General features: G+C 41.9%; 1 protein-coding gene across 1 annotated transcript; it reads left to right on the forward strand.

Moving 5' to 3' along the window:
• Positions 1-21781: 21781 nt before the first annotated feature.
• On the forward strand, positions 21782-25381 carry LOC105033570 (putative disease resistance protein RGA3). The gene is made up of 2 exons (XM_029261359.2): positions 21782-25103; positions 25195-25381. The coding sequence occupies exons 1-2, from the start codon at positions 21844-21846 to the stop codon at positions 25208-25210; spliced, it is 3276 nt and encodes a 1091-aa protein (XP_029117192.2). The 5' UTR covers positions 21782-21843; the 3' UTR covers positions 25211-25381.
• Positions 25382-27820: the final 2439 nt, after the last annotated feature.

Raw genomic sequence — 27820 nt, forward strand, 5'->3', positions numbered from 1 at the left:
CGGCCCGACCCAGGCACGTGCGCGTGGTGTGGCCCAGGCCCAGGCATCCGACCCAGCCCAACGCACTGCACTGGGACCCTGTTCCCCGGTCCACCATGGATCGAGCAGTCCACAGGCCAGTGCATGGACCATAGAAATATTTTCCAGCTGTTTCTCATGGTCCACTACACTATTCCATGGATTGGTCATGATCGGATGGCTCTGGGATGTTCCGATCTTGATCCAATGGCTTGGGACTTGATTTAGGTTGATTTAGGAGTTCTAAATCTAATCTAAGACGTGTTTAACCCATTATTAAGGCCTATAAAAGGCTTCGAACTGTGAACAGCCGGGTGGTGTGGTCTTGTGGTGCGGCGGCATGATTTTGGTGTCGCACAGAGGCTTCATGGAGCACACAAAAACACTAAGAAACTGAGAGAACCCGCATGAAGAGAGAGAGTATGCGACGCTGAGAAGAGAAGGGAGGCTCTGGATAGCGAACAGCGGTCGCTTCAGGAGTTCAAGGGGTCTTCCTAGAAAGAGAGTTTTTGTGAGAGAAAACTTTCTGTGAGAAAAAAATTGAGTGTACCAGGATTGAGGATGAGATCTTCTCTTGTAAATTTTTTTTCTCATAGTAAAGTTTGCATGCCCCATGGAAGCGAGCCTTTTTATGGCTGATCCATGTATTTTGATTGTTTGTTTTATTTCTTCTTTCTTCCTACTGTATCGTGTGATATCGAAAAGGTCTTGAGAGGAGGTGTCCTGGCTATATATCCACCAACAAGCATGACTGTAACTAATCTAATAGCAAAAAATAGATTATGACTTTAATAATATGGATGAGGCATTGGTGGTATTTGGACTGTTTGGCCATGCAAAATAATATGATGTGGGTGCTGAGTCAGTCTCGTGCTATAGCATAGCATTGTGTTTGGCCGACCATGGGCTAGAGCATGATTGTAATTAGTTTAATATAGAAAAGATACATATAAAGCATGGAAAAGGACAACATTTGGATTAGTCGGCCATGCACAAAACATAGCATACCAACCATGGGCTGAGATGTTCGGCTTGCCCCTAGTTGGAGCATAGTTGTGACTAGTCCAGTAGTGAAATTAAATCAAGATGATGAATTATATCTAATTGAAGGATATTTGGACTAATTGACATGTGTGAAATATGGTATTTATGATGTCAACTATGGGCTAAGATATGGTTATCAGCCATGAATAAAAAAGTAGTGTATTTGGCCTACCATAGGCTAGAGAATGAACAAATCTACTCCAGTATCAAAATAATAATATTGTTTAGATCAAAACTATGTTAATCAATAAATGATAAGTAATCTCATTGAATTATTATTGAGCAGAATTATTAAACTATGATATGTGACGTGTTTAATAGAATTGCACATGATGATATTATTTAACTACCATATTAATGATGTATGAATCCTATTATTTTTTTATCAGTTAGATATATTTATTCGAAGATATTTCATATTCATGCTGGTACAAGTGTGGAGGATTTTTACTGGGCCGTAAGGCTCACAACCCTTCTATCCTTTTTCAGAGTAGCATGGCACATAGTTTTGAATGGGTTTGACCTAAAGTTTGAGCCATAGAGTGATCTTATAGGCCTAGCATATTCTTTAAAGCCTTATCATAATGAGTGTGCAGCATCACATATCCGACCTGGGTATTAAGTTTGAAGCATAAGAAAATGATATTAGAGCTTAAGATTATGATCTCTAAAGACTATGATATAAGAGATATTTAAGCATAATATTATGATCACTATGAATATGATATAATAGTATTAGAGTTTAGGTTATGATCACTTGAGAGTCCTGTGACATAAATAGCTAGAGCATGACATAAATAATATCAAAACTTAAGATTTTGATCGTTAGGTTCTATGGCAGAAGTGATTCATAAGGTTTGACTTTTAATAGATAATTTGTATATCGGGCTATAATTTGAGGGATTGATAAATTTATAATTTTATTAGTTCAAAAATTATTTAGTCAATCTCAAAAATTTGATGGATTTAAATCAGAGTGTGTAGTAAAAGTATGGTGATTTAAATCATTTAAATTTGATCAAAACTATTAATTCTAATTTAAGAAGTATTATGATAGAGGACTTGAATTTCTTTTCTCAGTGAGAGATAGGAGGTCAAGGATGGGATAGGAATTTGGGTTACTTAAGGTTAAAGCTTAGCAGCATGTTAATTTTGAGGATGAAATTATTTTAAAGAAGAGTGAATGTGATAATCCAGCTTTAAAACTTTTGGACCAATTCAAACTAGTTGGTGCATCTTTTATTTGGAAACATGTGCTTTGGCACGTAAGAAAAGGGAAGGAAGAGGACTTCAATCGAGAGTCTTTTTCTCTTCTAATTTTCCATTGAAAACCAATAATAATCCTGCTAAAACTTGGATTAAAATGACCCAAATTTTTTTCTATAAGTATTGATCTTTCTTTCTTAGATTTCCCCGATCAAATTTCTTGGAAGATCACCGCCGATTCTGAGTTATTTTGAGCCCCCTTCTCTTGGGATTTCACTGGAGAGATCATCAAATTTCTCACCTTTGGATGTGGCCAAATCAAGGTAATGTTCTCTCCTTTTTTTTCCTTATTTTTTTGGCATCCCCATTACTAGATTTGGCTGGAGGAGCTATCAGTTTCTCTATAGACAAGGTCTCCCCCATTCTCTTAATTTTTTTTTCTTTTGTTTTGCCGGCTATTATCAGCCGTTGGTGTGCCGGGAGTGTGCCATCTCGTCGCCTAGTGCTATCGGTGGTCACCAGCTTGGGCTTCATGACTGTAGTAGGAAGCAGAAAGGAGGAGAGGGTGATCAATTTCAAGAAGAATAAGAAGAAGAGGGTGAGAGGGCTATCTCTCTCCTCTCTCTTTTCTTTTATTTTAATTCCTTTCTTTTTCTAACCAAGACCATGAATTTGTGAAAAAAAAAATAAGAGGGAGAGGGTTTTCCTCTCACTTTATGGATTTCTTTCTCCAGAGATTTTATAGATCAACAGAGGGTCTAGGTACATGATAGATTTGAGTCGGTGCTAGGAGGTACGTTGAGTAGATTATGAGATCCAAAGTCCCAAGCTAGCATCATGCAACTATCAATCTTGATTTTTCTATAATTTTTGATCAACTATCCTTGATGTTACAATCGATTTGATGGTGAGGATTGGTTCTATAGGTGAGCTATTACTGAAACAAGATGGTGAATTGAGCTGAATACTTTGCCTTAAGTTAATATATCGAGGAGTTCATCAATTGTTATATTTGAGTCAATCACTGATAGAGATAAGAGTTCTTCAATATGACTATCTATATATTTATGAAAGATCAAATCTATATGATTGATGCATATTCTATATCTATTGGTATACAGATTATACTTTATTGAATTGATGTTGCTTGAATCATGATTAATTGGTGCTTAATAAATACTCAAGAAAAATATAATTTAACATAATTGATGAGATGGATGGCATCTAGGTTAGCCGGTGATATAAGAAATGTGGTGTATATGCTAAGTCAGTCTTGGACTAGGATACAACATTGTTTTGGCTTGCCATGCATTGAAGCATGATTGTGACTAATTTAATGCTGAATAGATCATGACTTTAATAATATGGATGAGGCATAGGTGGTATTTTGAATTATTCGGCCATGCAAGAAAATATGATGTGTGTGATGGATCAACTTCGGACTGGGCACATCATTGCATTTGGTTGACCATGAACTGAAGTATGATTGTAATTAGTCCAATATCGAAAAGACAAATATAAAGTGTAAAAAAAGAGAATACGTAGATTAGTCGGCTATACATGAAATGTGGTGCACCAGTCGTGGGGTAAGATGTTTGGCATACCATGGGTTGGAGTATGTTTGTGACTAATCCAATATCAAAATCAAATTAAAATGATGAATCATATCTAATTGAAGGATATCTGCACTGGTTAACAAGTGTAAAATATGATATTTATCATGATGTTAGCTACACATTAAAATATAGTTGCCGGTTATGTACGAAAATGTGGTATGTGTTTAGCCTGCCATCACTACAATAATTTATGAAAATAACAATGCTGTTTTGGCAGTATATATAAATATATCAGTAATTAATTTAAATATTTTTTATTTTTTTTTTAAAATTGATGATCCTAATTTTATAGTGCTAAAAGGTCCAGTAACTTACTACGACACATAATAAATATGTGCCGTCAATGACCATCACATTCATTATTTTTGTACCTAAATTAGGTTCGCGTGCTTATTATGCAGGCACGAAATTCTAATGTTAGAGAGAAGACCAAAAAGAAAATATTTTGTGAAAGAAGGTCTAAGACAATAGATTGAGGCCATTAATGTGGGAGAAATCATAGAGGTTATCTTGAAGTCGATGTTGCAGAGGACGAAACCAATGTTGGAGATGAGGAAGAGTAGCCCAAAGAGGCCTCGGGTATTGATGGAAATCATGGCGGTGAGGGAGCAGCTGGCAACGAATTGGTGGATGTAGAGCCCGATGTTTATAATGAAATTGACCAAGGAAAGTGAAGAAGATCGCGGAGAAGATGACACAGAAGAGGAGCTTAGAGGCCTTTGGGACAAGGGTGGAGAAAACAATGACTAAGGAGGAGATGCAGCAAATATGCGGCTGATGGTGTGGAAGAGGGTAGGGACGAGGAGGGCGGTAAAAAATTTCTTGGAGAATTTAGGGAAGGGCTGGAAGCGGGAGGCCTAGAGGAAGGCCATTACTAGGGTTCTATCAATCACTTCCAAGTCTTGAACCAAGATTATCTGCCATTGATTCAATTTGACCGGCTCTATAGGTAACTGAGATCTTGAGGTTTTTATCATCATTCTCCTACATTAAACCATCTGAATGTGAAAATATAATAAGCAAATTCTATCTTGAAGAAAATATCCTGGCCTAATCTAATACTGAAATAATAATATTATTTAGATTAGAACTGTGTTAATCAATAATTGCTAAGTAACCTTATTGAATTATTATTGAATAGAATTGTTGAACTGTGATATGTGATATGTTTAATAAAATTGTATATGATGATATTATTCAACTATCATATTGATGACATATGAATCCTATTAGTTTTCTATCAATTATATATATTGTTAAAAGATATTTCATATTCATACTGGTATAAATGTGGAGAATTTTTATAAGACTGTAAAGATCACAACACTATTGTTCTTTTTCAGAATTACGAGATATACAGTTTCAGGTGAATTTAATTTGAAATGTAATGATCTTATAAATTTAATATATTTTTTAAAATTTTATTTTAAAATATATATGATCATCATATATTTAATCTGAATGCTAGATTGATGGCATGACAACACCACTATCTGTTACTCTCCACTGGCTTTATTTGAGTTGAGATTTCAACCTTTCTTCAGTTTAGTTATGAATATCCAGTCATTTGCCACCGCCGAGCCATGATTGTCCACCCATGTGTACTGTAGTTGTTATAGCCCAACCAAATCAAGCCCACAAAAGCCCAAAAAAAAAAAAAAAACACAGAGCAAACCGGGAAGAAGACTCCCGGTAGGAGTCTTCTTCTCCAGCAAAACCTATGGAAATTAGGACTCCTAGGACCCCTCGGAGTCCTAGGGTCCTCTATAAGAATACCCCCTCCCTCTTGAGACCGATCATTGGCCTCCTCCCCCTCTTTTCCTCTCCGATTTCCTCGAATTAGAGCCGCGGACACCGTCCGATTTCTCGCCATATTGCTCGCCGGTGAGGTCTCCGGAGGCTGAGGTAAGTTTTCCTCTTCCTCCCCTCTTTCTTCTCCTTCCTCCCCGTGCATTGTGCGTGCTGCCGGCGACGAGAGTCGCCAATTTTCGGTCGGGGAAAGAGACCTCTGTTTTGGTCTCTTTCCCGTGGATTTTTTCCGGCACCGACGATCGAAATCGATCGCTGGCCCCGCCCCTCCGTGACCGGGGAAATGGCCCCCGTCGGTCGCCGGCCTCCGCCGCGGCGGCCGTGGCCCGAACGGCCGGTCAAGGCCGGAGAACCCCCACCGTCCCCTGTTCGGCCTGGAAGGAACCAAGGAAAAAGAAGAAGAAGAAGAAGAAGAAAAAGAAAAGAAAAAGAAAAAGAAAAGAAGAAAAAGAAGAAAAAGAAAAAGAAGAAAAAAAAGAAAAGGAAAGAAGAAAAAAGAAGAAAAAGAAGAAAAAGAAAAGAAGAAAAAAAAATAATAATAAAAATAATAATAAAATATATATATATATATTTATATATATATATATGAACAAATAAGTAAGTAAATAAATAAATAAATAAATAAATAAATTGAAATTGATGAGAGAGAGAGTTTCTCTCTCTTCTCTCTCTTCTTTCAGACTGAACCCTAACTTTCTCTCTCTGGAATTGAACTTTCTCTCTCTAGGATTTTCTCTCTCTAGCTTGTTTTTTCTCTCTCTTGATGGATTTCTCTCTCTCTAAAGTTATCCTTCTAAGATTAGCGTAGGGGAAGGCTTCATCTGATGATTCTGATCAAGTTTAGAGACGAGTCTGATTTTAAGCGAGATTTTGATTTTGAAATTTGTTAGATTTAATTTTGAATTAAAATTAATGTAAAAATATAATTTGGATAATAGGCACGGAAGAATCTCCTAGAAGTTAGTCGATCTGTCCATTCAGTGCTCCGTGAAAGGTAAGTAATGAATCATCTTCTCGAGATATTTCATATTTATTCTGAAAATAAATAATTATTCTCTGAAATTATGCATGATTTATGAAATTATGTTTTGAAAGAAAAGTATTTTTGAAATGTTATGGTATATCGATTTATGCACATGTTTAGTGAAAGATTATGATATATATTGTGGTACTAAGTGTTTTGATATAGATCGGATTTATGCTCTCAGCCTAACTATGTTTCAGTGGGCCCCGCCAATGGGGATTATACGTTGGTACTTTGTGGACCCTGCCAGTGGGGGTTGTGCGCTGGTATTTCTGGACCCTGCCAGTGGGGGTTGTGCGCTGGTATTCTGTGGACCCCGCCAATGGGGGTTAAACGTTGGTCATAGTCGAGGCTGTTGAGTTACGAGTGTTTTGAAATTGAATCGAATTTATGATTATATTATATGTGAATATTTGAAAATATTTGATTTGCATTAAATCAGCATGAAATATATTTTTATGTTATTTGCAGCATTGTTCTTGAAAATTAAATAATATCTGAATATCTGGTAGAGATACTTGTTACTTACTGGGCTGTCTAGCTCATTACCTTTCTTTCTATTTTTCAGATTCAGATAATTATTTTCGAGCGTGGGATGAAATATTGGGACAGAGCTTTTAGAAGCGAGATTAGCATTGTCAACTTCAATTGAACTTAGATCTATTGTTTTAATTGTTTTAGTAAAATTTTATTGGATGTAAGACATTTGATTTAATTACTTGAATTACAGTTGAATAATAATTATTTGAATTTATTCTGCTGCGATGCATTGATATCGTGATGAGATGCCTTGCATGCTTATGGAGAGAGTTCTTCATAAGTATGCGGCGGTTGCCGCGACCCTCGATTCGCAATCTCGGGTCGGGAGCGTGACAATTAATATGGTATCAGAGCACAAGTGGATAAATTATGACATATAGAATTTGACATAGTATGAGTGTAGGCGGGTAAACATTAGGAATATTGGGATGTTAGAGTATGAGCATCATAATAAACCCATCCTAACAAATAGATAAATGAATCTAATAAGGTTTTACTACTACAAGGTTACCATGCCTCTCCGTAGAATGACAAGAACTACTCAAGGAATTGCAAGAGAGACATCACAACCACGGGATGGTGAGCAAGAACGTGTTCACAAGTTTGAGATGGGACTGAGAATTGAGATTCGAAAAAAGTGGTTCTATATGAATTGACAACTTATGCAGATGTGGTAAACAAATCACTGATAATTGAAAGGGAAGTCAATGAAGAACGCATGGAAAGGGAAAGAAAGCAAAGAAAGAGAGCACAATCAAATGTACACAAGGGCAGAATAATAAAAACATCAAAAGATCAGCTAAGGGAGCAGTAGACAATAAGACTCAACAGATTGATGGTGAGCCGTACTCCAGATGTGGCAAAAATCATGCAGACAAGGATTGCTATTGGAATACCGGTGCTTGTTTCAAATGTGGACAGAAGGATCATAAAATTGCTAGCTGTCCGCTAAATGCTGAAAATCAAGTTGGCCAAAGAACTCATGAAGGACAACATAAGGGTGGCGGACAGATTTCTAAAACCCAGGGAAGAGTTTATGCGCTTACTCAACAGAATCCATAGGCTTCCAATACAATGGTGACAGGTATGAAAAATTTCGAGGACGAAATTTCTTTTTAGGGGTGAAGAATGTTATAGCCCAACCAAATCAAGCCCACAAAAAAAAAAAAAAAAAACAGAGCAAACCGGGAAGAAGACTCCCGGTAGGAGTCTTCTTCTCCGGCGAAACCCATGGAAATTAGGACTCCTAGGACCCCTCGGAGTCCTAGGGTCCTCTATAAGAATACCCCCTCCCTCTTGAGACCGATCATTGGCCTCCTCCTCCTCTTTTCCTCTCTGATTTCTCGAATTAGAGCCGCGGACACCGTCCGATTTCTCGCCATATTGCTCGCCGGTGAGGTCTCCGGAGGCTGAGGTAAGTTTTCCTCTTCCTCCCCTCTTTCTTCTCCTTCCTCTCCGTGCATTGTGCGCGCTGCCGGCGACGAGAGTCGCCAATTTTCGGTCGGGGAAAGAGACCTCTGTTTTGGTCTCTTTCCCGTGGATTTTTTCCGGCACCGACGATCGAAATCGATCGCCAACCCCGTCCCTCCGTGACCGGGGGAATGGCCCCCGTCGGTCGCCGGCCTCCGCCGCGGCGGCCGTGGCCCGAACGGCCTGTCAAGGCCGGAGAACCCCCACCGTCCCCTGTTCGGCCTGGAAGGAACCAAGGAAAAAGAAGAAGAAGAAGAAGAAGAAAAAGAAAAGAAAAAGAAAAAGAAATGAAGAAAAAGAAGAAAAAGAAAAGAAGAAAAAAAGAAAATAATAATAATAAAAATAATAATAAAATATATATATATATATTTATATATATATATATATGAACAAATAAGTAAGTAAATAAATAAATAAATAAAAAATTAAAATTGATGAGAGAGAGAGTTTCTCTCTCTTCTCTCTCTTCTTTCAGACTGAACCCTAACTTTCTCTCTCTGAAATTGAACTTTCTCTCTCTACTTTCTCTCTCTAGGATTTTCTCTCTCTAGCTTGTTTTTTCTCTCTCTTGATGGATTTCTCTCTCTCTAAAGTTATCCTTCTAAGATTAGCGTAGGAGAAGGCTTCATCTGATGATTCTGATCAAGTTTAGAGACGAGTCTGATTTTAAGCGAGATTTTGATTTTGGGATTTGTTAGATTTAATTTTGAATTAAAATTAATGTAAAAATATAATTTTGGATAATAGGTACGGAAGAATCTCCTAGAAGTTAGTCGATCTGTCCATTCAGTACTCCGTGAAAGGTAAGTAATGAATCATCTTCTCAAGATATTTCTTATTTATTCTGAAAATAAATAATTATTCTCTGAAATTATGCATGATTTATGAAATTATGTTTTGAAAGAAAAGTGTTTTTGAAATGTTATGGTATATCGATTTATGCACATGTTTAGTGAAAGACTATGATATATATTGTGGTACTAAGTGTTTTGATATAGATCGAATTTATGCTCTCAGCCTAACTATGTTTCAGTGGGCCCCGCCAATGGGGATTATACGTTGGTACTTTGTGGACCCTGCCAGTGGGGGTTGTGCGCTGGTATTTGTGGACCCTGCCAGTGGGGGTTGTGCGCTGGTATTTCTGGACCCTGCCAGTGGGGGTTGTGCGCTGGTATTCTGTGGACCCCGCCAATGGGGGTTAAACGTTGGTCATAGTCGAGGCTGTTGAGTTACGAGTGTTTTGAAATCGAATCGGATTTATGATTATATTATATGTGAATATTTGAAAATATTTGATTTGCATTAAATCAGCATGAAATATATTTTTATGTTATTTGCAGCATTGTTCTTGAAAATTAAATAATATCTGAATATCTGGTAGAGATACTTGTTACTTATTGGGCTGTCTAGCTCATTACCTTTCTTTCTATTTTTCAGATTCAGATAATTATTTTCGAGCGTGGGATGAAATATTGGGACAGAGCTTTTAGAAGCGAGATTAGCATTGTCAACTTCAATTGAACTTAGATCTATTGTTTTAATTGTTTTAGTAAAATTTTATTGGATGTAAGACATTTGATTTAATTACTTGAATTACAGTTGAATAATAATTATTTGAATTTATTCCACTGCGATGCATTGATATCGTGATGAGATGCCTTGCATGCTTATGGAGAGAGTTCTTCATAAGTATGCGGCGGTTGCCGCGACCCTCGATTCGCAATCTCGGGTCGGAGGCGTGACAGTAGTCTTATCATGTGGAGTACAAGTCTTATCACATGGAGCGACTCATTCAAACGGAACAAACTTACGTCATAATCAATCAATTGACATGATTCCTATTTAGTACCTTATATAATGAGCTGAACAAAAATATTTATTTATAATTTATTAATTATTTAATAAATTATACATATTGAATCAATAAGTGAATCCTTCGTAGAAGTTACATACATCAAATTTTGTAGTACTCTGACTTGAAGATGGGCAAAGATGTTGTATTATTGTTCCTTATTGCCTACTCTAACCTTACACCAAAATAATAAATTTAAAATTTCAATAAAATTATAAATTATTGCCGTAAGTTATATTAGCTTCCTGGTTGGGGGTCAGTTTACATCACTATATGTTACTCTCCACTAGCTTTATTTAAGTTGAGATTTTAACCTTTCTCGAGTCATGAATGTCCCGCATTTGTCATCGCTTAGCCACCATTGTCCACCCACGTGTACCCTAGTCTTATCACACGGAGCGATCCATTCAAATGGGATAAATTTATTTTATAATTATTGGGTATAAAATAACTCCAATCGACGTTTGTAAATGGTCGACCCTTTTAGGATTTTTCCGACTTCCGATCTTGTATGGCATCTTTCTGAACTTCCTCGATCGTCCGAGCTTTCATATTACCATCCGGACTTCTCTGATAATGAGCTCCTCCATTCATGTACCGGACTGCTCCAAATGCTCTTTGGGCTTCAATATCAGTCGATTTTCTGCAGTGATCGACTATTCTCCGAATCTCTTCCAGATTTTTTCCAGTCACGATCGACTCTACTCCAAACTTCTTCCGGACTTCGTCAATGACCGAGCTTCCCCAACAGCAGGACTTCTACAGTAACCAGACTCCATCCAAGTTTCTACGGCGGTTGACTGCCTTCTGGATTTCACCCGAGCTCCCGCGAGAGCCGGACCTCTATCTCGAATTTCTATTGCAGGTGAACTTCATCCGAACTCCTACTAGGGTCAGGCTCCGTCCGAACTTCTACAGTAGATGGATCACAGACGAGCTTCTACGACGAACAGCCTCCACCAACAGGATCTCTACTCCGAACCTCTACTACAAGCAGTCTACTCCAAACTTCTACTACGAGCGGTCTACTCCGGATCTCTACTGTAAGCGAATTCCATCCGAGCTTCTACTGTAAACGAATTCCTTCCGAACTCCTGTTACAGGCGGACTTCAGTCGAGCTTCTTCAATAAGCAGTCCCCATACGGACTTCAACAACGCCAACCGGACTTCCATAGGACCCTTCAGACTCCTTCAGCGGACGAACCTCCGCAACGCCATCCGAAGTCCACTGTCGGTCGACCCTCTGTCGGACTCCTCATGAAATCGGACTTCTCCAATAGAAAGTCTCCGTCCGAGCTTCTACAGCAGATAACTCCCGCGTGCAGCATCAGCGCTCTAGGCACCCGATAACAGTAGACCCTTCAGCAATCTCGAAAACATCCGAGCTTCTCTTGGATTGATGAGACAGAGAACCATTCCGCTCCATCAGACATCCCAGCCGAGCTTCAGCCGACAGATCCGAACTCTCTGGCAAGTCACGACAATGGCCACTACCCTACTCCACTCTCTGTAACAGATTTCGTGTGGCTCCACCACTCTCTGGCAAGTCACGACAACGGACACCACTCCACTCTCCGTAACAAATTCCACGTGGCCCTAAATGGCCCCCTGACGCCACTACTCTCCGTAACAAACTCCGTGTGGCCCTGAACGGCCTACTACCAGGCGGTTACAGACATTGCTGTCAATCAGTTACGCTCTCCATCTATAAAAAGAGACCCCCAGATACGTTCTTCTTTAAGCTCAAAATTCTATCTTGAAACTCTGCTAAAATTTTATTCGAACACTCCATTTCTGTTGAGGCAAAGTACTGACTTGAGCATCGAAGGGTCTTGCCGGAGCACCCCCAACTCCGGTTTAGACTTTCCTTGCAGGTCCCGACGGTGAATGTGACCCCTCGACTCCAGCTTCTCCGGCATCAGCGGAATTCTACACCAACAGAATTGGTGCTAAAGAAGGGCTGTGTCTTCACAGTACCCTTGTTCTGAAAGGAGTGCTCAACGGGACTGTCTCCAGTCACCTTCTCCGATATCTACTTCTCCTTCTCCTGCCAGATCTCCACCTGATGCCTCTCTGAAAGGCATCCACCAGGTGATCCATGGCCTCCGCAGCCAGATCTCAGCGAGCTCTGCAAACTCTGACCTCGTCTCTAGTTTTTCAGGCTCCTCCTCCTCCGGCAACGACAGTCGGCATGGAGCAGTTTGACTTGCTGGTTCAGTAGGTCAGGGGCCTCACCGAAGTAGTGCAGGCCATGCAGCAGCAGCCACAGCAGCCGCAGGCATCAGTGTGGCTGGAAAGAATATTGTCGGAGTTTCAGAATCTGACGACCGGACGGGCCACTTGGGCAAGTCGCCCTATCTTCCTCGGAAAGGGAAAGCAGAAGGTGGAGAGCCCACCATCCGATCATGATTCCAACCCCGGAGAGTCCCTACCTCCATTCCACCAGAAGACCCTCGAGACTCGCAGCCGAGAGGACCTCCTGGATCAAAGATTTTGGGAGATGAGCCAGTGGATCGAAAAGCTCTGCCATGCTCCCACTGCTTACGGTGAGGACATCTGCACTGACCCTCCTTTCTCTCAAATGATCATGCAGGAGCCAATCTTGCCGAACTTCAAGCTCTCCCAATTCAAGAGCTATGACGGGGCCTCAGATCCGGTTGACCACCTGGAGGCCTTCCGGACAATGATGCTACTCCATGGTGCATCAAACGCCATCCTGTGTCGAGCTTTCCCATCTACCTCGAAGGGAGCAACAAGAAATTGGTACTCGGCACTGAAGTCGGGTACTATCTTCTCCTTTGATCAGATGAGCCACCTGTTCGTTGCTCATTTCGTCAGCAGCCGGCATCCACAGAGAGGTTCGGAGTCCCTCATCAACATCAAGCAAAAGGAGAGAGAATCCATCCGAGCTTACGTCAATCATTTTAATGTCGCCACATTGGAAGTCCAGAACTTGGACCAATCGATCGCGATGGCCACCCTGAAGGGCGGTCTTCAAAAGAACGATCTTCTATTTTCTCTGAAAAAGAAGTATCCTAAGAAATTTGCTGATTTGCTGGCTCGGGCCGAAGGATATGCCCGAGCAGAAGAAGCCTTCAAGATGAAAGACGAGGAGGCCGTGAAGGAGCGGCAGGCGGGAGACTCCAGCAAGCCCGCAGTTGAAAAAGGATCGAGTGAAGCTCGGCCACGTTCTTGAACTCTCTCTGGACACAAGCGTGTCCAGACTCCTCCCCAGGCTCGTAGGCAGAGAAGCCCAGACCGCAGAGTTCGGCGGGGCTCTCCCCCGGGAAGATTCCAAAGCTACGCCCCTCTCAACGCATCGAAAACTCAAGTGCTAATGGAGGTTAGGGAGCAGCTGCCTAGGTCGGAAAGGATGCGCACACACCCCGAAAAGTGCAACCCTAACAAGTTCTGCTTCTATCATCGTGACCATGGCCACGACATGAAGGAGTGCATTCAGCTCTGAGACGAGATCGAGGAGCTCATCAGACGAGGTCGGCTCGACAGATTCATTCGATGCCGATTTGAAGGTAGGGAAGATCGATCGAGGGCCCTGCCGCAACCGGAGCTGCCAAGGAGGGAGGAGCAGTCTGAAGATCGGCCTCCAATTGGGATTATCAACTCCATCTCTGGAGGATCCCGACGGGGAGCAGACCTTCCGCGGCTATGGAATTCGAAAAATCTATGAATGTATTACCAATAACTTTGTCTTAAATAAAAGTTTCTTTCATATTTGCATATCTTTTCTTTTGGCGTGAGCTCATAACGATAGGGAGTAGCTCCTTCCGACAATCGAAACTAAGCGTGTTAGGAATTAAAGGAGGACATCGTCCTAACACGAACAAAGTCGAATGCCCGATTATTTAAAGATCGGATGGAGAGAGAGACCCTTACAACAGTCCTTATGTGCCCCCACAGCCATATTAGAAACAGGAGGAGAACCTCATCCTAACATGAGCAAAGTCGAAGGCCCGATTATTTAAAGATCGGATGGGGGGAGAGGCCCTTACAACGGCCCTTATGTGCCCCCACAGCCATGTTAGGAACAGGAGGAGAACCTCGTCCTAACATGAGAAAAGTCGAAGGCCCGATTATTTAAAGACTGGATGGGGGCAGAGGCCCTTACAACTGTCCTTATGTGCCCCCACAGCCATGTTAGAAACAGGAGGAGAACCTCGTCCTAACATGAGCAAAGTCGAAGGTCCGATTATTTAAAGATCGAATGAGGAGAGAGGCCCTTACAATGGCCCTTATGCACCCCTACAGCCATGTTAGGAACAGGAGGAGAACCTCATCCTAACATGAGCAAAGTCGAAGGTCTGATTATTTAAAGATCGGATAGGAGGAGAGGCCCTTACAACGGCCCTTATGTGCCCCCACAGCCATATTAGGAATAGGAGGAGAACCTCGTCCTAACATGAGCAAAGTCGAAGACTCGATTATTAAAGATCGGATGGGGGGAGAGGCCCTTACAACGGCCCTTATGTGTCCCCACAGCCATGTTAGAAATAGGAGGAGAACCTCGTCCTAACATGAGCAAAGTCGAAGGCCCGGTTATCTAGAGATCGGATGAGGGGAGAGGCCCTTGCAACAGGCCTTACGTGCCCCCATAGCTCTGTTAGGAATAGAAGGAGAACCTCATCCTAACACGAGCTGAAATTGACTGTCGGAAACAGGAGGAGAACTTCGTCTTGACACAAACGAAGACCCGATCGATCAAGATCGGATGAGGAGGAAAGCCTCCTCAACGGCTCCTCTACACTCCCACGACCTCGTTAAGAGCAAAGAAAAAATCCTCACTTGAACACAAAAAAAAAGGAGGGGGAGATGAAAAGAAAAAGCGACGAACTACATCAGTGAAAAGTGAAAAATAAACTACATCAAAGACACAAGAGACCTCATCTCAACGAAGAAGGAGACTCTTATCGAAAACCCTCAATCGCTAAGAGGGTACTCAACACAAGCCGAGAAAAAATCAACTTCCTCAAGGTAACGAGAAGATCGGACCCCCAAGCTCAAGCACCAGGAGGAAGCGTCTAACTCAAATGGCCTCGAAAAGACCTACGGTCATGAACAAAAAAGATAAATCAATACGACGGCGATCAGGAACCTCCAAACAACGTCGACATCGAATAAGACAAAAGACAAAAAAAATTCGGTAAATGATGACTCAAAGCAAGAATAGATGAGGAATTACAAACAACACCGACGTTGAACAAGATGGAAGACAAAAGAAGTTCGGTAAATGATAACTTAATACAAGAATGGACAAGATAATGAAAAATTTTCTTTTTATTTCATTAGTGAAGTGTACATTACAAAGCCCTGAAGGCCCAAAAAAGAAAAATGACAAGAAAAGAAAAAGAATACATGGAAGAACGAAAGGTAAAAAAGAGCTTTAAGGAAGCTCGGCATCTTCCGACTTCGAGCTCTCGATTCCAGTCATTATTAGGGACTGCTTTAAGTTTTTGACTTCTTTTTCTAGTTCCATCTTTCTTAGCAGCATTTCTCGGTACATCAGTGGAACCGTCGGCTTTCGCCCTCCGACTCTCAAAGCCTCTTCCTCAAGACCTCGGACTCCGTCTCGGCATCTTTGACCGCCTGCTGCTCATAGGCCAGCTGAATCTTCAGCCGCTGCAGTTCGGCCTTCTCCTGCCCAAGGGCCACAGACAGTTCTTTCATGGTCCCCCTCAAGGAGCGGAGCTCGTCGGAGCCTTATGCAGAGGCGGATTGGACTCTCTCAGACAACTGCCTCTGAAGGCGGGTAACTTCGTCGGTCGTCATCTTGAGCTTCCTTCGATAGTCCTCTACTTGCCCGCACCAGCCGACTCGGTAGGCGTTGTAGTTCGCCTCAGCATCCTGCAGCTGCTTTTGAAGGTCAGAGAATTTATTCGACCAGTCTCGATCGCATTCAGCCTGAGTTGCGAGCCAGGACGAGCTCCCTTCCAACTGGCCGATCTTCTCCCGTGCAGCCACTAGCTCAACTTCAAGAGAGCTGATCTTGGAAGTCTGAGTCCAAGATCGATCGCTGGTGCATTTTCGGAGTTTCTCAAGCTCTACCATGAAGTCGGCCTTCCTCCAGGTGTATTCCATGAAACCCTCTTTGTGGAGGTCCCCAAAGCGAGTAGCTTCCGCAGTGACTTCCGAATGGCTCTTCTTCAGCCGGTGAAGTTCGTCATCCAGCTTCTTGAATTTTTTCGTCAAGTGACGAACTTTTCTTCTGAGGTTCCAGATCATCGACTTCAGAGGAATCTCCTGTGGTAGGGGAAGAGCTTCGGCAGGGCACTGTTGTTGGGAGACAAGAGCACCACAACTCAAATTAGTGCAAGAAGACAAAAGAAAAGGAAAAGAATGCAGAAGAAGAAAAAAGAGCTCTCTGTAAAGAAGAATCCAATTTCATTGATTAAATATTTTTTAAGTACAAGAGAACAAAGAAAAGTCGCCACAAAGAAAAAATACAAAATTAGAGGTTTCGGACCTCTGGAATAGAAGTGGAGGAGCTCGACGCCCTCAGAAGGTCGGTCGCGGCAATCACGGTAGTCGAGGAGGTTCTAGCTGGAGGAGGATCGGCAGCGGCTTCGGAAGGTCCGGCTTCATCGTCAGACGCCTCATCCAAGAAGCCGAGGTTCAGTTCGAAAAACTTTTCGGCCACCTTCTCTTGGCAGAGCTCGAAGCCCTTGATGAAGGTGTTCTGGCCGAACTGGACCTGTAGATCCTCCATCTCAGAGGAGGTCTTGAACTCCTCCACCGCTCGGGGCCCTGCCTCCGAGACTAGGGACGGGACCTGTGCCTTCAGTTTGGAGACCTCGACCTCTGCCTTCTTCTTTTCCTCCTCCAAGGCGGCCCTCAAATCGGACGAGGTTTGTCCCTCCTTCTGCAGCACCTCTTGGAGACTTGTAACCTTGGCGATCTTCTCCTGGAGGCGGGTGGCCTCAGCCAGGCGACCCTCCTCCGCCCGGGCTACCTCCCTCTTGGCGTTCTTCATTGCCTCGATGTTGGCGATGAGCTGGTGTCCATCTGCAGGAGCGGCCGAGGAGTCAATATAAAAGCTAAGGAGTAAACTAAGTAAAGAAGCAAAAAGAAGAAAAAGTGAATTGACCTACCTCGAGAAAGGATCCCAGAGAGTCCCAGATCCACTGCTCAGGATCAGCATTGACGATCCTGTGGACGACCTCGGGCAGAATACACCCTTCGACCAGCCTCTTTATTAAATCCCTATTGTTGAAGAGATTTTCCCCCAGATCTTCCTCGGAGTAGTCGGCCCCCTCAATGGCAGCCTTGCGGCTGCGGCTCTTGCGGGCCAGGATCTTCTTCCTCCTCCTCCTTTCGGCCCTCGGTGCCCCCTCGGGGCGGGCCTCTGGAGCGGGAACCTCGGTCGGGGGGCTCCGTGAAGAGGCTCGGGGGACTTCGGGCTCGACGTCAGAGGGGGCATCGACGGCAACGGCCACCTGAGCAGGCACGGCCGAGCTCGTCTCTTCTGTCCTAGCTCTCTTCGCCGATCCCATGGTCGCGGCACCTTTTCTCTTGTGGGTTTTAAGATCCTGGACCAACCTCCGAGCCACACCTGTGTCCATGTCTGCAATAAAAGGAGATCGATACGGCTCAGAAATAGAGTAAGAGAAAGGAAAAGCAGCAATATATATATATATATATATATAGTACCGATGGGGTTAAGAGGGCTCAAGCCGATGTTGAATAAGAATTGTTCCTTCAGAAGGTCCGAGAGAATGGGGGCTGGATAGGCCTCGAGCTTCCTGGAGGCTTCGAGGTCGTCCCTTTTCAGGCTAGAAGCCCGACGGACGGAATCCCTTAGAGAGCCCCAGGGGGGTAATCCCAGCTCCAAGGTCGGGCATCGGACATAGAAGTACCTCTCTTTCCAGTTGTGAATAGAAGAGGGGGCACCTTTCAACAACCCCTTTCTACCGAACTGGGGGAGAATTACCACCAGTCCTTTGCCGAGGGGTGACGCTTGAAAGTATAGAAGTTTCTAAACAAGGAAAGGGTTGGCTGGACTTCGGCTAGACAATAGAGGGAAAGAAATCGTATCAGAAATCTAAAGGAGTTCGAGCCTACAGAAACTAAAGAAATATTTAAAAAATAGAAGAGAGTGATGACAAAAGACGGGAGCGGAAGTTGAAACTCGATGCAGAAAGCTTCTTGGTATAAACAGAAGCAGCCAGGGAGAGGAGCGCTAGCCCGGCCAATTTGCCCAGGAAGATCCAGCTCGTACTCCGGAGGAACCCCGTACTGAATCCTAATCAGTGAGAGTTCCTCCAGAGTCAGAGAGCTGGGGATGGTGTCTGGTACAAAGACCAGACGAGGTTCTTCTACAAAGCTAAGATTTTGGAGAGTTGGGATGGACGAACTCCTAGAACTGCTAGAGGAGGAAGTGCTAAAGGACATTTTGAATCGAACAAAACCCTAAAAACTCTAAAAAAATTGAAAAAAATAAGAAACGAAAAGTTCGTGAAAAACTAAACAGATGGAATGTGACAGAAGAAAAATGAAAGAAGAACAGCAAGAGAAAAAACAAAGAGGAGAGTTCTGGAACTAACCTAGGCTGGTTCGAAGGATGCAGAGATGCAGAGATGGGGACGATTCGAAGAACACCTAAGGCCGAAAAGGATGCTGAGGAAGGATGGAGCTCTCAGGAAGAAGAAGGGCACCAACAGGACTCTCAGGCCAAGTGAAATTCCTGGAGGAGGGGAGCGGGTTTAAATAGGCAACAGGGCCCGGTGCAGTAATGATTGCGGATCTCCTCTGGTCGACCTACACTCGCCGCGTGTCCCACTCACCTTGGCAGGTGGCTGAAAGCGGCTGACAGCTGACAGAGCCATTATTGCATCGTACCTAGAGCAACAATCCAGCGAGAATTTTGAAAAAAAATTTTCGGATCGCCTTGATTTGAAAAGGCTCCAGCATCAGCGTGCCAAACGCCAAAATATCTGGAAACAATCGAGTACGAAAATCGAGGGAGACAACTTCGGCTGTGAAAGTTTCTCTGTACTTCCTTCATTCAGAATCCGAACTCGGAAGTAGGGGGACTGGTGTTGGGTGTAAAATAATCCCAGCCGAAGTTTGTAAACGGCTGACCCTTCTAGGGCTTTTCCGGCTTCCGACCTTGTGTGGCATCTTTCTGAACTCCCTCGACCGTCCGAGCTTCCATATTACTATTCGGACTTCTCTGATAATGAGCTCCTCCATTCACGTATCGAGCTGCTCTAAATGCTCTTTGGGCTTCAATATCAGCCGATTTTCTACAGTGATCGACTATTCTTCGAATCTCTTCCAGACTTCTTCCAGCCACGATCGACTCTACTCCGAACTTCCTCCAGACTTTGTCAATGGCCGAGCTTCCCCAACAGCAGGACTTCTACAGTAACCAGACTCCATCCAAGTTTCTACGGTAGTCGACTGCCTTCTGGATTTCATCCGAGCTCCCGCGAGAGCCAGACCTCTACCCCGAATTTCTATTGCAGGTGAACTTCATCCAAACTCCTACCAGGGCTGGGCTCTGTCCGAACTTCTACAGTGGGTGGATCACAGACGAGCTTCTACGACGAACAGCCTCCACCAGCAGGATCTCTACTCCGAACCTCTACTACAAGCAGTCTACTCCGAACTTCTACTACAAGCAGTCTACTCCGGATCTCTACTGTAAGCGAATTCCATCCAAGCTTCTACTGTAAACGAATTCCTTCCGAACTCCTGTTACAGGCGGACTTCAGTTGAGCTTCTTCAATAAGTGGTCCCCATACGGACTTCAACAACGCTAATCGGACTTTCACAGGACCCTTCAGACTCCTTCAGCGGACGAACCTCCGCAACGCCATCCGAAGTTCACTATCGGTCGACCCTCTGTCGGATTCCTCATGAAATCGGACTTCCCCAACAGAAAGTCTCCGTCCGAGTTTCTACAGCAGATAACTCCCGCCGGCAGCATCAGCGCTCTAGGCACCCGACAACAGTAGATCCGTCAGCAACCTCGAAAATATCCGAGCTTCTCTTGGATTGATGAGGCAGAGAGCCATTCCGCTCCATCAGACATCCCAGTCGAGCTTCAGCCGACAGATCCGAACTCTCTGACAAGTCACGACAATGGCCACTACCCTACCCTATTCTCTGTAACGGATTCCGCGTGGCTCCACCACTCTCTGGCAAGTCACGACAACGGACACCACTCCACTCTCCGTAACAAACTCCACGTGGCCCTGAATGGCCCCCTGACGCCACTACTCTCCGTAACAAACTCCGCGTGGTCCTGAACGGCCCACTACCAGGCGGTTACAGACGTCGCTGTTAATCAGTTACGCTATCCATCTATAAAAAGGGACCTCCAAATACGTTCTTCTCTAAGCTCAAAATTCTATCTCGAAACTCTGCTAAACTTCTCATTCGAGTACTCCATTTCTATTGAGGTAGAGTACTGACTTGAGCATCGGAGGGTCTTGTCGGAGCACCCCCAACTCCGGTTTAGCTTTTCCTTGCAGGTCCCGGTGGTGGACATGACCCCTCGACTCCAGTTTCTCCGACGTCGACGGAATTCTGCACCAACAATAATCAATCAATTAACACGGTCCGTGTCTACTAACTAACATATATGATGAACTAAGGAGAATATATTCCAGCAAAAGATCTAGCAATGGTTAATTTAGTGCTTCAAATCCAAGGTAAAAGAATAGTCTTCTCTTCCGCTTGTGCAGCAGAGAGGCCTCTCCGTATAATATATCATTACTGCAATTAATTTAGATTTTATTTATTTACAAAGAAAAAATTATTTTTCAGTATAACCGAAATAATATAATTAATATTTTCCCAATTGAATTATATGTTAAATTACTGGTTGTGAATAATGGATGTCAATGTAGCTGTTATAATACAAAATAATTGATGATAACACTAGATTAACGAATGGTGATGCTATAGCGTGAGGGTAACTAATTAAATAAAACCATTACAGCTAATAAAGGGAATCTGTGGTAACTGCATGGCCGAAAAGGGGAATCTGGTGCCTTAGAGTTGTCCTTTTCCTTTTTTTTTTTTTTAATAAGTAATGGTGGAAGTAGTATTTATTTTTTACAAGTTGTCCCTTAATTAGTCCTTTTCCTTCTTCCAACAACCATTTTTCTTTCCCTTTTTTTATGGCGAACCGTGGACCACGAAAGACAGGGTCTTCAAATCTTTATACATAGGCTTGCAAGGATTCATAGTGGCTCACAGTTTCCAATTCTCTTAGCGTGTCAAGAGCTTCACTTCTCAAAAGATGGCAATGATCTTAGACGCTTTCGTGCGAAGATACATGACCAAACTCGCAGATTTTGTACAGGGTGAGGTGTCAATCATGCTCAAGGTGAAGGATGACCTCCAGAAGCTTCAGAGAAGACTGGAAAGGATAAGAGGTTTTCTTGAACATGCAGAGCGGAAGAGGCATGAAGACCCAAACATCAGTATTTGGGTGAGGGAGTTGAAAGATATCATGTATGATGCGGATGATATCATCGACCTTTGTATCATCGAAGGCGGAAAATTATCGGAAAGTCATCAATCCATTTCTGTGATATGCCATCCCTTCCCTTTATTTTCTTGCTTCAGTTGTATGAAGTTCCGCCATGAAATTGGTAAAAGAATTAGAGATCTTAATAATAGGCTGAACAAGATTGTAGAAGATAGATCAGCATTTCCTAAACTAGAAAACACTAACCGAGATGTCCAAGTGAGCAGAGTGAATGTTCGTCAGACTTTTCCCATTGAGGTCAAATCTGATATCATCGGGACACAAATTGAAGAAGCTACCCAGGATCTTGTGGACTCATTAGTCAAAGAAGATAAACAAAAATTTTTGATCTTGGGGATTGTTGGGATGGGTGGAATCGGCAAAACTACTCTTGCTTCTAACATATACAATGATGAAAGAATAAAAGAAAACTTTCCTATACGAGTATGGGTGTGTGTGTCCAAGGAATTTTTAGAGACAGAGTTGCTGAAGGAGATGATTAGGAGTGCGGGTGGAGATTACGGGCAGGCTAAAACAAAAGCTGAACTCATACCCTATCTTTCCTCTGTCCTTTCAAAAAGGTTCATTATTGTATTAGATGATATATGGGAAGCAAAAGTATGGGAGGATCTGCTTAGATATCCTTTAGATAGTGCAACGGCTAGTGGTAGGATTGTGATCACTACTCGAGATGAAAATGTGGCTACGAATGTGAGAGCACCTGTATACCATGTTGACAAAATGGATAGGGATCATGGCTGGACATTGCTATGCAAGAAAGTCTTTAGAGATGATGAAAAGGAAGAGATCTTTAATTTAAAAGAAATTGGTATTAAAATTGTGGAAAAATGCGATGGCCTTCCTCTTGCAATCAAAACTATTGCGGGGGTTTTAAGGTTGAAGAATAGAAGCAGCATAGAGTGGAATAATGTTCTCAGAAGTGATGCATGGTCTATGAGCCAACTTCAGACAGAACTCCCAGGAGCCTTATTTTTAAGCTATGAAGATTTATCATCTGATCTTAAACAATGTTTCCTTTATTGCTCCTTATATCCTGAGGGCTACACAATCTATCGTGATGATCTTGATCAGTACTGGTTGGCTGAAGGTTTAGTAAAATCACAAGGAGATGTATTGTTAGAAGATTTAGCCGAAAATTACTATCAAGAATTGATTTGCAGGAATCTTTTACAACCAGATTCTCATTCCGTAGATGGGAGTCATTGCACAATGCACGATCTGCTACGTTGTCTTGCTCTGTTTTTGATAGCAGACGAGAGTGCTTTTGTCGGACATGAAAAAATATACAACACGAACCCTTTGACTAAGCATCGTCGCTTGTCAATTTCAAACATGGGAGAGATGCTAAAAATCCCTGACGCAGTGAAAAAGCAGAGATGCTTGAGGACTCTATTTGTCTGGAATAGTCCCAGAACAAAGATAGATGAGCATGAAATTGGAACACTTGGGCAGCTACGAGTTTTGGACTTGAAGGACACGGGACTGGTGAGCCTTTCGGACTCCATGGGAAAGCTGTTACATCTAAGGTTCCTGAATCTTGATAGAACGAATGTCAAAAATTTACCAGAGTCTATCAGATGCCTTCAAAATCTGCAGACGTTGAGCCTCTCGGGCTGTAAATCTTTGCACACGCTTCCCAATGCCATCACAAGTTTGTGCAATCTAAGATGCCTTCTCCTCCTGGAAACTCCATTGAGCCATCTCCCAAAAGGAATAGGCAAACTGAGAAATCTCATCTGTCTTGGAGGATTTGTGGTCGGTGATGATGGTGGTGAGGAGGACCGTGGATGCGATTTGGAGGAGCTGCGATCTCTGTCCCAGCTGAGAGTGCTCCGGATAGATAGGTTGGAGAGGTCACGAGAAGGAGCTTCGGCACTCGCAAACAGCTGCTTTCTTAAAAGAATGTTTTTGTTTTGGCTACCACCCGAAGCTGAGAACAATCAACCTGGATGTGGAGACGACGCAATCCAGATGGCGAACAAGACATGCAATGACCTCTCTCCTCCATCCCACCTAGAAGAGCTTCAGTTCCAAGACTTCATTGGCAGTGGGTTTCCCGGCTGGTTGATGTCATCCTCATTGGGTGCCTCATTTCCTCACCTGGCATTCTTGATACTTGATAACTGTAGATCTTGTCCGCAACTTCCTCCACTAGGCCTATTGCCCCAGCTAAAATACCTTCGGATTTCAGGAGCAGACGCAATCTCAAGGATCGGACCAGAGCTTCTTGGTCGGCGTGCTTCAGTAGTAACTGCATTTCCAAGGCTTGAATACCTGATACTCCAAGACATGCGCAACTGGAAAGAATGGTCATTAGGCATGGGGGAAGAGGTTCGTGATGATGAAATTAGAGGAGCCTCTAAGCTGCTGCCGCGTCTCAAGAAACTAGTTCTAGAGAACTGTCCCGAGCTAATAGCTCTTCCGGAAGGTCTGGGACATGCCACCAACTTGCAGGTATCGCAAATTGCGGGCGCGCACAACCTGAGAGAAATCAAAAACCTCCCCTCCTTAACTGACAGGCTCTATATTAAGGAAAACCCGCGGTTGGAAAGAGTATCCAACCTTCCCATGCTGAAATCAATGGAAATACTGAATTGCCCAATGTTAGAGCAAGTGGAGAATCTTGATAAGTTACAATATCTGGTCTTGGAACATCCTTCTGCAGCACAGGGGCCCTCAGAGATACCTATCGGTCCCTCGCCGGAGTGCCTCCAAGATGTTTCCAATAATTTTGACCAAAAAATGGAGCACCTCCCACGGTGGTTATTGGAACTATTCGGGCAGCATCAAAATTCTCTGCAGAATCTCAGAAAATTTGGACTAAAATGCAGCTCACTACTGTTTAAGAGCTTCCTGAACGATACATCGAACTGGCCCATCATTCAGTGGATCCCTGAGGTCTGGATCCAAGAGATAGATGGTCCCTCATGGACACGGTATACCAAGGGACCCCCTCGCAACTTTCAAACCAACTCAGAAGAGTTTGAAAGTGTCCTCTCTTCAGCTGGGTGAGTTCTACTTCTATTACGCTTATCTTTCTCTTATTAATTTGTCTACATAAATGCTGTTAATCTCATATATATTATTCTCTATTTCCAGGTACCATGTCGTGTGAATTTGGCAGGTGCCAAGGGATGGACGTGCTCAGTGTTTTTACATTTTTTTCCCTAATTATTTAAAGTTTGTATTGGACTTCGATATCTATTCTGTAATTTCTATAAAGTGTATTGATGGCATTGTATCATTACGCTGAATGTAATCTAATGAATTCATGTGCAATACATCATGTTTCCTAGTGTTTTGATGGTGTTATATCAATCTTTTAAAAAAGAAGAAGAAGAAGAAGAAGAAGAAGAAGAGGATCGTTCTTAATCAGTCTTGGAGATCAAACTTCTATTGTTTGATCTCGGTTCTTGTTTTATGTTACTTTTGTGATTAAATATTGGCCAGATCTATATAAACCTGTGACCGTTACAGCAGACGAAATCTTCATACAGGCAAATCACCTTCTAGATCACATAAGAAAATATTTTTTAATTTCATGTACCTGATCTTTGGCTAGGCTAACATAATTCCTCAGGTGGGGGGCCCAGTATGCCCGACGGTTTGCTATTGCGAAATCATAAAGACCATGTCTAAGAAACACATGCATGGGGTGTTTGTCTTTTGATCGTAGGAATGCCTGCACAACTAGACTCTTGAAATAGACTTACAAAGAAGCTTGCCCACAGACTCACGTATTTAGACTATTTGAAATTATTGCCAGTTGTAGAGCTTTTAAACAAAAATTCAACTATACTTCTGAAAGTATCATGGAACTTTAAGGTTGATTTGCTAGCCAAAAGAAGAGAGTATTTTTAGTATGAGAACATGATAATGAAGCATAAATAATTTGTCTATGGTCAATTTACCTTTTCAATTTTTAGATATTTTATTTTCTAATTTTTGAGATGTATTTACTCACGTTTCATCTAATGTAATACATCCATTTTACGAAAAAATAAATATATGATATAATTATAATGGCAACATTGTAAAATCATAATATTAGTATAATATAATACAATATAATGTCATATATCTATTATTAGTTAATAATTATAACAGAGTATTTTCATATAATTATTATTATATTTTAATATATTATAACATTATGTAGCACCATTATAATATATGAACGTGTCATTATTATTTTAGAATAATATTATAATAGCATTATATTATAAACTATTTCATGTTAATGTGTATAGTTTAAATTATTGTTAATATATAATTTATATATTATATTTTAATCTGAATATTATAATAAATAATATAATAATTATAGAGTTCAGGTGTATTTTGTTCGTATAAATTGCTTCTCGGTGGGCTTCCAAAAGTGCTTTTAGGGAGAAGTTTCAAATTAAAGCTTTACACTTCAGGGAGGATCTAAAAATTCTTTAAATTTTTTATCAAATACACATATCAGCTAGATATACTTTTTGGGCTCTAGGGAGTAGTTTTAGCCCCTTCAAAAACAATCCTAAAGGGGTACTTAATATTATAGATGACATTGCTGCTCACGTTGAGGCTCTTGCTTGGATAATCTCTTTCTTGTGCTAAAATGACACATTCTAAGCCACCTAAACTACCTGGTTGATCAACTAGATTGCCAAAGTGTTCTATGACAAGGATATAAGTGCATGGTATTCCAAGGTGGCAATCCATGATCTTTCCTATTGACCCGACTTTCAACCATCCTGAATTGAACCAAATTAGATGAAAACAATTTTGGATTGTAAATGGGTTGGTTTGACTTGACCCATTTACTAAATAATTTAGTTCTAAATTTAGATTCCAGATTCATTTAACTATTGATCCATTTAATAGTTGCATCAGGTTAACATAATTACAACCTGACTTATTTAAGATTTATCTAAAATGTGTTTGACATGATTTGATCTATTTATTAAATGGATTAGAAAGGTTGCGGTGCATTATCTATTTAATAAACAAGTTGAATTCTATTATGGTCTAACAAATAGGTGGGGTTCATATTAACATATTTCCAGTCTCACTTGTTTTGGATCCATATTTGATCCAATTGGGCCCATTTGAATCCTTAAATTTGCTTTCATAAATAATATAAGAATCAAGGGTATTTTTGCCATTATAGAATTTCATATGGTATAAATGCACAACATGTCAAAGCATGACCATCATTGGAACTATTAGATTCGCTTCCAATTTTTATTTTTCCAGAAAGTGGTTTTAGTCACAGGATAGATATTATGACAGACATAACCTTTTATCCTATACGGTGGTGAAAAAGCTTTATTTATTTGGTTTTTTTTTTTTTTTTTTTTGTCTAGGAGCCTAAGCATGCACTCCGTGGTGGAAACTTGGACAACTGTCCTAGTAAGATGAGCATCTTTACTTTTTTTTTTTTTTTCTGGTCACGTTATTGTGAATGCTGCGATTTGCGCGCGCGCGAGAGGGAGAGAGGGAGAGAGAGAGAGAGAGAGGTCGAGAGGTCAAACCAAAATCTGGTTTGACCCAAAATGCCAAGTTTGCTATTACACGACTGTTTTAAACCCAATTAAATTCCAATGAGTCCTAATCATATTAGGACTAGATTAAACTTAAAAAGATAGAAAATCAAATCTGATTTGGAGCCCAATTAATTTAGATTAGATGTCTCCTAATTGGAGGAGTCCTAGTCCTATTGGATTCTTTCTTGGTGCTT

The sequence above is a fragment of the Elaeis guineensis genome, chromosome 1 (genome assembly GCF_000442705.2).
Source record: "Elaeis guineensis isolate ETL-2024a chromosome 1, EG11, whole genome shotgun sequence".
NCBI classification, from domain to species: domain Eukaryota; kingdom Viridiplantae; phylum Streptophyta; class Magnoliopsida; order Arecales; family Arecaceae; genus Elaeis; species Elaeis guineensis.

Excerpts from the sequence above, each read along its gene's own strand:
- LOC105033570 (XM_029261359.2), top strand. The coding sequence starts at position 21,844 with ATGGCAATGATCTTAGACGCTTTCGTGCGAAGATACATGACCAAACTC.